This window comes from Zalophus californianus, chromosome 8, assembly GCF_009762305.2.
Source record: "Zalophus californianus isolate mZalCal1 chromosome 8, mZalCal1.pri.v2, whole genome shotgun sequence".
Classification (NCBI taxonomy): Eukaryota; Metazoa; Chordata; class Mammalia; order Carnivora; family Otariidae; genus Zalophus; species Zalophus californianus.
Window position 1 is genome coordinate 44294484 of NC_045602.1, and position 12679 is coordinate 44307162.

General features: G+C 37.5%; 1 protein-coding gene across 9 annotated transcripts in view; it reads right to left on the reverse strand.

The window, feature by feature from the left end:
• CTNNA2 (catenin alpha 2) overlaps nt 1-12679 on the reverse strand; it is a 1086060-nt gene that overhangs the window by 84758 nt on the left and 988623 nt on the right. For all 9 annotated transcript variants that reach the window (XM_027622203.2, XM_027622199.2, XM_027622200.2 and 6 more), the window contains one exon: nt 6276-6427. In XM_027622203.2, the coding sequence (XP_027478004.1) occupies nt 6276-6427 (152 nt within the window). The remainder of the gene's footprint in view (nt 1-6275; nt 6428-12679) is intronic.

The following is a 12679-nucleotide window of genomic DNA, read 5'->3' on the forward strand; positions in this document are numbered from 1 at the left end:
TGAGCTTAAAATACTTTCTTGTGCCTTAATCATGCAGTAAACCCATCCAAGCCATATAAACAGTTCTGTGCATGTGCAGTTTGCTAATTGCATGTAAATGTGCCTACTTCTCATGCTGTTATTTTTTGATTTATTCATTTTAACAAGTAGCAGTGTTAGGTTCTGGTTGGTCAAGGACCTCTGTACATTAAAGGAGACATGGGAAAATAGTGAAGGTCTGCAAATGGGCCCAAAGATAATAAGACCTGTATCATTAGGTAGTGTTTATAGAGTAAAAAGAATCACCAAAACGTATAATTCACTGGATTGGAAGCCGGAAACTGGGGGGTCAAGCCTCAATTCTGCCTTTCTGTGCTCCCAGGGAAGGCCTTTTTACAACCATCAAAAACTACGTTGGGTCTACTCTTGGTTCCCTGGGTCTATTATCTGTTAGGCTGCAAAAGTGGGTTTTATTTGTAAAATGGCACAATTAAAGTATTTGGCCTCTAAAATCTCCTCCTCTATGAGATTAGTGTGTGCCTATTACAGAGGCCCAAGAAAATCATGTGCTTGTCCAGGGTCACACCCCCTGTCAGTTACAGAACAGCATCAGTCTACGAGCCTGGCTGCCAATCAAATGCTCAATCTTCTCTACAACAGTTTCTGGAGGGGAGCAAAATGAGAAAGGACTGTAGGATTTAGAGTTGTTTCACCAGGACACATGAAAAATATATTACTGACAATTTAAAAGAGAGGCTCCAATGTGTAGGAGAGCTTAACTGGGAGTAGAAAGATGAAGACATGGAGAGGCAACAGGAGGGTTTGGGTGATGCAAGAAGAAGGATTTCCCAGACAGAAAGCTATACCGCTGGGATTACACTTTCCCAATGTAGAAGAAAATCCCCTAAGTCAGGACTGATTGGCTACTGGCATCTCTATCCTGGATTCTTCTGGAAGCCTCCTGATTGATCTCCTTCCTTCTATTTTTTCTCCATCCATTCTACTCTCTCCAGCAGAGCCAGGGTGATGATCCTTGTATGAGCAAAGTCAGCTCAGCACACATCAAGGGCTCCCATCTCATTCAGAGTGATCCTTAGACTGCACCTGCCATTCCCCCGGGCCTGGAGCATTTTCCCTAATATTTTTATGGCTTGTTTCCTCCTCCTTCTCCAACTCTCTTCTCAAATGCCATCTAATCATTGACCACCCTTCATAAAACTGTCTCCCACCAGGGGAATATAAATTTCTTGAAGAGAGGGACTTCTATTTTGTTTACCTCTCCATTCAGGGCCCCTCCAACCGTGTGGGGCATCTAGTAAGCATTCAACAAATGCCTAATAAATGAATGACCAAAACTAAATTACTGAATTTTTCTGAAAATTCATATGAAATTATTTCTAATTACTTGAGTTAGGAAAACAAAACAGGGAACCTTACAGGACCATGTTAATTAACTGGATAATAGCAGTCTGTAATAGGAAAATCAGTTTTGTCATAAAAGTCTTTTCAACTCCTCATTTTCTAGCTCTGATGAGTAACTCTAGTACCTGCAGTTTTAATAATATTGTTAATTTATTTAACAAATTGTATTTCATTAATTGATTGCAATAAGAAACTTCATCCCAGCAGGATGAGAAAAGAAAAATATTTCTTTGGAACCTACTAAATGCCAGGTCTAGGCTAGTGCTTTACAGCAAAGGCAATATCTGTCCTCATTTGCAGATATGGAAACTGAAGCAAAGAGATGAAAACAAGCATGCCAAAGACCAAAAAATACTTAAGCCATAGGTTCCCAAACTCTATTGTTTCAAATACTCTCACTGAGCCTCAGTAATTTTTTCAAGGTGCCCCTTGGCTAAAAACAAAACAAAACAAAAAGCAAACAAAACAGCCACAAACCAAACAGTTGTGTTGATTAAGCAGTTAGGTCACAAAAATGGATAAGTTGATTAAACTTAACAACCTAGTTCCTGGTGCCTGTTGTGCACTGCATGACTTCTCAAATCTCGGAATATAACCAAAGCTTTCTTTTTATCATGGCAACCACCAAAAACCCAGCTTCACAAATATAGAATGTTATTAAAAGGAATATACCAACCTACTGTTTAAACTTTGAGCTGCTGTCGGCTATTATTTCACATAATATCTGAGAGACATCTGTATGTCTCCCTTGAAATTTTAAAAAACATCTTGCAATGCTCCAAGGGCCCTTTCAGGCACAGTTCGGGATTTATGAAGTTAAACTTTAGACTTTTATCAGGCCTTAACTGTTTTCCACGACCTGCTTTCAAAAGTATCATGTGCAACCAAATTAATGGGTTCCAATTATATTATAAAAGAATATAGATATAATAGATTTTTTCCAGGGTTATTCTTATGAGAAGAAACTACTGTGTTTTGTTTTGTTTTTTGTTTTTTTGAATATAGATATCCTAACACCAAGATATTACCTCCTTCTACCCTACCCAGTTATCTTAATTTCCAATATTAAATGTCTAACTCTGTGTCTTAAATGTACACTTCGCCCTCATTACTTGCAGACACCTCACTTGTGAGTTTGCCTATGCACCAAAAGCTTCTTTGTAATCCCCAAAGCAATGCTTGTGTAGTTTTTCACAGATATGTACAATGTGGCAAAAAATGTGAGTCACCTAACCTGTGCGTTTTTCCAGCTGAGGTCAAACGACACAAAGTTCCGCCTTTTTGTTTTAGCTCTTATACTGTAAATAACCTTTTTGCATTCATTTAGTGCCACATATTTTGCATTTTTGTGCGTTTTGTTGGTGATTTCTCTGTTTACAATGGCTTCCAAGTGCAGTGCTGAAGTGTTGTTTAGTGGTCCTAAGTGTAAGAAAGTTGTGATGTGCCTTTACAGAGAAAAGGCCCGTGTTAGATGAGTTTCCTTCAGGAATGTGTTATGGTGAGGCTGGTGTGAGTTCAGTGTTAATGAGTCAACAATATATACAAAATAATGTGACTTTAAACAAAAACATGCATAAAACACAGTTAAATATTGATCAATGAATGAATGTAACCAGAGGCTCATAGGAACCTAGGATGTTCCCCTAGGAACAGTGTTTCAGTATTCTCTAACTCAATGTTCACAGCAACGTTATAGGATATAACTACTGCAAATAATGAGAATCAACGGTATGGTGGTGTGCCAGATTGGTCTGTTTGCTTTTTAAATTACCACGCTCGGGTAATTTGTAAATTCCTTCGTAGCTGATAGGTCACCAAGGAAAAGTCTCAGCAAGAAGCGAACAAAAGAAATAGTCTCACGGCAGGGGGGAAGAGCAGACCTGTTCAAGGGAGAAGTGGGGTTCTGAAAGGTGAGGTTAGGATACAGAAAAGATAGTTTTGTCTACTTCAGAGGGTTGCCTGGAGCTGCCCTGGAGTGCCTGGATACCAACATCACATTAAATATGTGTTGATCACTGCAAGCAAGGTGATGGAAAACTTAACCCTTCAGGGTCTGTTCTGCATTTATTTTTTCAGAGAAAAAGATTTCTTATTTTTACGAAGTATAATCGACACTTTGGAGGGAAGGAGGCATGGCCAGGTTTGCTAGGAAAGAAACAGTTCTACTTGTCTCACTGTCTTTCTTTAGAACTAGCGCAATGGATTTTTTTTAAGTAGATTTAATCATTATATTCAAAAAGCAAAGCAAGAAATTAAGTACAAAATGAAGCCATGTGGGGGTTGAAGAAGGATTTTAAAAATAACAATTTGTACATACTATACATTTCTCTCTTAAGTTTTACATGGTGTGAAATCCATCTGATCAAATGACTTGAAATGTCGAGATGTAGGAATGACACTTCATGCAACAAAGATATGGCATTTTATCTAAAATTATGTTTTTTTACAGCTCATGAATGAATAAATGAATGATGGCTATAAACCTCCTCAGCCTCCCAGATGAATGGTTGTCACAAAAATGTGAAGGCTAACAAAGCAGAAAAATGGCAAAAGACGGAATATGTCTTGAGGATTATAGTGGAATCTAGTGTCAAATGCTTTGAAAACATAACTCTCATGGTCTATTACCTATTTCACAAGTTAGTATGTAATGGGAAAAAATGATCTAATTTGTTACAGGTTTAAAAGCCTGACTACCTATCTTTTCCTTCTTCTCCAATTCTCATCCCTTTTCTGTCACCTTCCCTATCTCCCCGGGTATCTGTTTCCACCACCACCACCACCACCCACACCCACACCCACACCCACACCCACACACACACACACACACACACACACACACACACACACCATTAACCACTGTGCCAGACCATGCACCACAGTGAAGGGAAAATAAAAACACAGCCTTTGCTTTCCAAAATTTCACAGTTTAAGAAGGTAATAGACATAAAAGGGAATAATGTAATAAATACTATCATAAGCAGAAACAGTTATACATAGTTAAAGGAGATGGTCAATATTTTTGATGGAGAAAATTTGAAGGTTTCAGCCAAGTCTTGCAAGGTGGTAAGAGTTTGACAGATCTAAAATGGGCAAGCTAGAACAGGAAATACATCTGATAGCCTCCAAATTCCAACTATGAACACCACATTAAGTATAAGGACAATCATCTGATATAACTTATACAATGATGTGAACACTTTGAATTGATCATGAAATTATTATGAAAGACAGAGATATGTATCGAGAAAACAATCAAGCCGAATTTAAAGACAAGAAAATTTGAAGATGCTTTTTGTGCTCCCAAGTGAAGGCATTTGATAATGTTTCAGGGGAAGCATGGATGCCAACAAAGAGAGAAGAGAGACTCTTCCTGGTGTTACTCTACTACTCCACCTGCTCAGATCACCATGGAAGCACCATGTTGCACTCTGGATACCACAGCTGAAGAGGATCACTCATGAATTTAATGACCTCAAAGATAACAAGATTCAGAGGAGAATTAATTCCATACATGAAATACTCAAAGTACTAGTTATATATTGTCCAAAGAGAACAAAATACCACAGATATTATTTGGTTATTATTGTCTTGCAGTGTTTGAGGGTATATTAGTTTAGATGTTCAATGATCACCCTGAGAGAAAGTTTTTCAGAACGCAGTCAGCAGATACCTTGTGGTTTTATTGAGCAGCCTCAGAGACAACTGTAGAGGATGAAGGTGGGGATGCACTCCAGTGCTATCTCATCCAATATGGTAGACATGAGCTACAATGAATTATTGAGAACTTCAAATGTAGCTAATGCCACATGTCAAAAATGGTAACATTTTGGATACATTTAAGTGAGCTATATTATTAAAATTAATTTCAACTGTTTTTTTTTCCAATATGTCTACTAGAAAATTTGAAATTACAATTGTGGCTCACAGTATATTGCTATCAGACAACATATTCTCATGTTCTTATGATTGTCACTGCAGAAGGGCCATCTCTGCTTCAGCTGTAATAGCCACAAATGTATTTGTGTCATCAATTATACTTCTGAATATTTAAGTTTATTTTAAGAAAGAGTTCTATGGGTAAGAAAATTATTTGAAAACCATGCCAAATTGTTGGTAAGGTAAGGAGAAAACAAAATCTCGTCTTACAATGAAATATTATGTAGCAGTTAAATGGAACTAGGGAAGATATGTGTCTTAGTGTAAATAAATGAAGGTATATTGTGGGTGAACAAAGCAAGGTGTAAATGATACTTATGTTGAGTTTTAAAACCTACTATATGTTTTCTAGTGTATGTCTCTATATAATCACTTGGACAATCGTTTGGAAGACTCACAGCTGACAACAGAAGACTGAGCATGGGAAGATAGTAGGGTGAGTGATGGGAAGAGGTTTGCTACAAAGTTATACAGCCTTATTTACAAGATTGTAATTGTTTGTTATAAAGATAATGTGACTGTATCAGATGATTATTATTATTTTTACTACTTTTGCTGCTGCTGCTGCTGCTGCTACTACTACGCTGGGTTCTCTTCCTTTTTTTCCATCCCATGGCTTTCTGATCCTGATGGGAACATGTTAGCCAGAGAAGCACATGGATAATAGCAGGGGCCCCTGAAAGTTAGTATCAAAATTCGACAACAATGCATGCAAGAAATAGGCAGAGTATCACTCTTCGGGTTATTCAGTGTGAATCTAGGCTTGTTGGGATCACTTGTCCCTTTTGTCTGACTAAATGGTTCCCCTTGTCTGACTAAATGAGGAGCCAAACAGCTTAACAAGTTAAACTAAGTAATTAAAACAACAAAAGTAAATTCTCTGGAGTCCACACCAGAAGCTCTGATCAGCTCCAAACTAGAGAGGCCTTACATACCCTGATCATCAGCACAGCTTTTCTGATGTCTCGAACACCATCATACACTAGGCGAGAGGCATCAATGAACTCATTCTCTTCAAATGGTTGAGGGACGTTGGCACTCAAGGCTTCAATAGCAACCTCTACTTGCTCGGCAAAGCGTGGCATCACTGCATTAAACAAAGTGAGAAACAATGTATTAGGCGAACTTTCTCTCATGCTCCCTGTTCCAGCCCTTGGGCAAGGTGGCATGCTCCATATATTCTAACAGCTCAGTGGAGCTCTGTGCCTACCTGCCCAGTTTGGGGTGGACCCAATTCAGTGGTCTTTGTACCACTTACTTTCAGGAGAGGAAGTAAACCATTACTCCACGAGTGGTGATGTTATGCAACGGCAAGTTTTGAAACCTGCTCAGGATTGTGTGGTATAGTGTATATGCGTACATATTCTGTGTTATTATAAACTGAGTTGAATTTCATTTATGCTGGTTACTAGCTATGAAACCTTAGCCAAGTTTTCTTAACTCCTTCTAAACCTGCTTCTTTGTCTATAAAAGAAATCTATAAAATCTTAAGTTTCAATGAAATAATGCATACACATTTATTGGACGGTATTTGGCTCTCAAAAAGTCTTGGTAAATATTTAACTAATATCATATGCTAAAGTCATAGGTGATGAGTAATAGATCTTAACCTGTAGGACTTCATAGTAACATGTGAATGAAGTGATCCAACGTATTCCACTTTTGTTGAGATAGAACTTGAGACTGGAGGTAGGGGGATGGCAGTAGAGGGAGGCTCGCAGAAGGACCTTACAAGAGAGGAGAGGGAATCCCAGGGCACTCCAGCACTAAGCCTAGGGTTAGAGACCAGAAGGCTCAAAGTTGAATTCGGTTTTGTTTCATTTTACCAGGACCATTTTGATGTGAAAGAAGATACATATATAAATTCCTAAAATGTTAGCACCTCTTTCTTTAAACATTAAGACACCTATATACATAGTGGAGGTTTGCGGAAAGTAAATTCAGTGGAATGTCTGGAACACTTCCAGTGGCTACTTAAAAGATGCTGCTGATTCACTGATTCTCGAAAATTATAATTCAATTTTCTCAGGTTTTATCTTGTAACAATCAATTCTTGTGGCAAATGAAAGCCAAAAGCACAATTCATTTTATTTACAAGGACAATAAAATAGAAACATCATTCATCTATTTTCCACTTGTGAACTTTCATGCCTGATTCATCTTTTTACTCATTTTCATCCTCTGTGGATACTTTAACATCCATTTTAATCCCTAGTGAGAGAAACTCTGCTAAATTACTTTACTTTCTAGGGTCAAAGTATTCAAGATAAAACCTTCCTAGAAAAATGTATTTCTACTAGGAAAAGTCCAGCGTTTAAAAGTATATTAAAAAAAAAAAAAGAGGAGGGTTACAGGAAAATGTTCTTTCAATAGAAATGATCAAAACCAAAGCATGCATGGGGTGAATTTCCTTCTGTGAGTGAATTACTAGGACTGGTTCTCTATACCATTTGAATTTTTCATTTGTGCCTTTGAAATACTTTTACATAAAAGGAATTTGGTGGACATTGAGTTGTACTGCTGCAAAAATCAAACAAAAATATACTTCTAAAAACTACCACATTAAACTAAGGCCATTCCAGCTATCCATTTGTGTTGGGAATAAACTGTTTTACATGAGTAAATAATCTAGACCATTGAAATTGACCTCCCTAGGCATGAAAATATTGTTATATGTATTTGGCATTTTCCCATGAGTATCTTTCTTAAATGAAATTACAAATTCCCTTCCCTTCCTAAACTGAAAATTCTGAATATTAATTTCATTCTATTTGATGCCTAAGCTGCCATCATGACCATCAACAATTTTACAGATTTGTGTGGTACCATTAGTAGCAGTTAGCTGCCTGAAGTTTTTTCCGTATTGTTTCACTGAAAATTAGTTTTACATGTACATAAAATAACGACTCCTACAAATGAACTGGCAAAATATAAAAAAATAGACCAAAGATTAGAACAGGTAATTCACAAAATACTAAATCCCATATTATTGACAAATACATGACACTTCACTAATAATTGGAAAACTTACAGTGTAAACAATGAGAGATCATTTCATACTCTTCGAATGGGCAAACTAAAGCTTAATAACACCGATCTTACTGAGCATGGGGAAAGAAGGGAACCCTTCTACTGTAGATGAAAGTCAAATGGACACACATCATTCTGGCAAACACTTTGACAAAAATCTAAGAAAGTGAAGCCTTCCAGTCCCAACCAGTGAGTTGAGACATTTTCTACGGTATAGCCAAATATTGAATTCTAAAGAGGCAATGATTAGGATGGCTGAGTACATTGGAGTCATAGGAACATCTTTTTGTCTCTGTGGTTATAGTTGTTTCTTAATAGGTTGAATATTCCAAGAGTTAATAAGAAGAGTTATATTAAATCTAGGAATAAAAGTAACAGCTTTAAGGCATCCCTTCCGACTGGCACTATCCCAGGACTGTTGAGTCCACTAAGTGGGACGCTGGGGAGACACAGGGAGCTGTTCACTCCAGGTTCATGGGCAGTACATCAGGATGGAACAAAATGGACTTCGGGATGTAACTCAGGAGACAGCCAATGTAGTCAAGTGAGTAAGTTCTAAGGTCAAAGTGTTGACCAGTAGAAGCAAACTGAAAAGAGATATCATTTGTGAGAAATTTAAAAATTCATAAAAGCATACTATGCATAATTTCAACATATATACATTTTACTACACATGTTCTGAAAGTATGTATACCACCTTAAGTACAGTGGTTGCCTTTGAGGGGGATGGAGGGACATGGGATGAGGTAGAGGTCTTAAGGAGGCTTCAAGTATATCTTAATTCTTAAGAAAATAATAATGTGAATCAGATATTGCAAAATGTTAATATTTTTTACACCTCAGGGTAGAAGCAGGGTCTCAGTTATATTAGTCTCTGTTCCTTTTTACTTTGAATCTTCTCATGATTCAAATATTTTAAAAAAGATCAACACATTATCCTCAAGACTGTACTTTTTACAGAATAAGGCTCTGAAAAAATAAAGTTCTAGCTCTTGGACCAGAATGTAAAAGAAACCACTTCAATCAACAGTATTATGTAAGTCCCTCAGAAATTGTGACTGTGATCAAATGCCTAATATTCAACCTTAATTAATAACTGCCCACTGCAGAGTTGAGTTAGGTAGGGGTGCCTGGGAAGCTCAGTTGGTTGAGCATCCCGCTCTTGATTTCAGCTCAGGTCATGATCTCAGGGTTGTGAGATCAAGCCCCCCTTCAGGTTCCACGCTCAGTGGGGAGTCTGCTTGGGATTCTCTCTCTTCCTCTTCCCCCTCCCCTCACCCCCATCTCTCTCTCAAATCAATCAATCAATCAATCAATCAATCAATCAATCTTTAAAAAAAAGGTTGAGTTAGGTAGTACCCACCCACTGGACGCTGGCTCTTGGGCACACACCTCTATTTTCATAAAGAACTTTGATGGAATATAAAAGGGTGATCAGTGTTGTTGTGTGGCTTTATTCTGTTTGTGCAAGATTGTTCTGAAGAAGAGCTGAGGAGGAGGAAAAAGCAGGAGGTGACATGTTATCTTTCTTCACCAGCCTCCAGGTTTGATTCTGTGCCCAAGGAAGAGAGAGGAAAGCTAAAACCTAAAAAGGGACCACTTTCATAAGGGATGCTCTGGGGCCCGAAACATGCCTAGGACTGCTCTGAAACCCCAAGTTTGGAGAAAGGCATTCTGTTTGCTCTAACACGGAGTACAGAATCTCTCTAGGAAGACTGAAGGGGTGGCATGTTGGTGTGAACAACACTGTTGTGGATGTGGCATTGTCAGAAGAGGCAGAAAAAACAAAGTTCTTTAATAAAAAGATTGGAACAGAACATAACATCAACCTTCTAAGGAAGAAAAAATGGTGGGAGAGGAGGTACAGAATCCTCAATTTACAAGTAGGGGCTCAGAGTTCAATTTATCCTTAATATTCCAATGATCTTATTAGATTCCTCAATCTGATAAAACCCACAACTTGAACTAATTCAATTTTATTTACTTTAACTGAGAAGACATTCATTTCTCTTACCTCAAGTCAGTGTTTTTCTGGGTCTGACCCTCAAGAAAATCTTTCTCCGTGCTCTGCTCTTAAGCACATTCAATACTTATTTATTATGGCTTGGTCAACTGCTACCACTCTTTAACCAATATACCTTTGCTCTCCATGCTGCTGCCCTCTTTCTTGTTTTAGTTTTATACTGTTTTGTTTCTAAAGTGATAAGACAGAAAAAAGTTCATAGAACAATGATCCATCTTGACAGAACTTAAGATGTTAAGCTATGAATTCTTCTAACGCCTCTGGTAATGTCTGAAAAATTAAATATCCCAAAAGTAATACTGAGATAGAAAAATCTGAAAAAAATATATATATATTCATATACTTCAAATATGATGCTGCTTCTGCTTCCCACTAATTAGGACAGAACACAGCATTGCCTTTGTGATTCACACATTATATATTAACAGAGTTTTTGATATAGGATTATATAAATAGAAGTTTCTTTCTAGTTTCTGAATTACATCCAAAAATGTAGACACCACTTTACTGTTATTTATCAGAAATACTGAATTGCTCTTAATAGCTTATCTCCTGAAAGGGTGATCAAATTTGGAAATAAACTTGTAAGTTCTTGTTATACTTTTGTACGCAGAGTACACACTAGGCCACAGAATGATGACATTCCAAGAGTAATGAAATCAGAGTTCAGCACGCATATAAAAATCAAGGTCGCCTCATTCTAGTGTCTACTGAGATCCTAAAACAGAGGTGAAGAAGATCTAGACTTAATCCTCCAGAGAGACATCAGAAGTGACGTTTCAGAGCACAGGGTAAATCCATAAAACAAACAAGAAGTCTCACTAAAGATGCAAATAGGACTGCTGACAACTATAAGAGCAAAATCTAAGGTTAACTAGAGGTAGTGGACGTGAATGGCCAACCCACTCTGCTGCCCCTGAGTAAACACCTAAAAGGTCCACATCTAACTTTAAACACTCCAATGATTCCCTTTAATATAGAGGGACTCTAAAATCTTTACAAGATACAAACACGAACATCAGATACCTGCCTATGATTTTTATCTATGCCTCTCCACCTATTCCTACATATATTCAAATGTTCCAATTAGACTGACTTAATGTCTTCAAAGGTGACATGGAAACATGCCATGTCATACCAACATGTCCATGATGAGTTTATTCTCATACTTAAATATACCTCTTTTTCTTTGGCCCAGGTGAATTCCTCCTCAATCTCTGGTATCTCATTTAGAATTAACTGCTATTGTTAAACGTTCCTTAATTCACAAAGTTGTCAGTTCTCTATAATTTTATAGCATCCTGATTATGTATGTACTGTTATAGTACTTAGTATAATATATTAAAATTGTTTGACATTTCTGTATGTCAACTGTTTTACATTAGGAGTCGCTTTTAGAAAGAGACCAGCTCTTCCTTCTTCTTTACATCTTAGGCCCTTATCATGCTTCTGGCACAGCTAATCTATCCAAGTGGGAGAAGGATGAGAAATGAAAGAATGGAATGTAGAAAAGAACTCCCTTGCCATTCACTATTGCAGGGACCCGATGAGCAGTACCATATTTCAATTTCTAAGTCTCTTTCTGCCCATCATTTCATATTAGTTCAATAATTTTATTAGTTTCATGAGTCATTAACCAAGTTATTAGTGGGCATTCTAGGTTTGATCACTAGGGACCTTTCAGAAACCTGAGCACAGAATCCTTCCAGGACTGCTTGAGTAGGAGCATCACCACTGAGCAAGGAGAAAGATTCACTATTGTATCCTTGACTAGCTCACCAGGGCCAAACTAGGATATCTGTATGCATCTGGATCTCTCAACTGTGGTGGTGTAGTCAGCCAACACACTCTCGTGAGTGTGTTCTTTGCACAAACTTCAGTACCAAGGAAAGAGAAGAGAAAATGGACAGCTTTAGAGAAAGAACCAGTCTAGTAAGTGTTAATATAAAATAAAAAGTAAGAATGAAAACATTTGAAAAAATCTAGAAAGAGAATAAAATATCAAAAGTGGGATGGAATTGTGGCCGACTCCAGTGGTGGAATACATTATACTCCCCCACTGTCCCACCAATCACAAACAATTATTACGCCTCCATTTTAACAGTTGGAGTTAGAATTAGACGTTATCAGAATAACTGGAGACAGAAGGTATTATTTTGGGGATCCTCTGAGGGGGTAATATTCCCTTATAGCAAGAAAGTACTGTTTCATGTGCTTTCTATAGATAATGCATTCTTTCCCCAAAATGGTTTCTATCAGACACTCCTAAGGGATTTTATTCAAGTG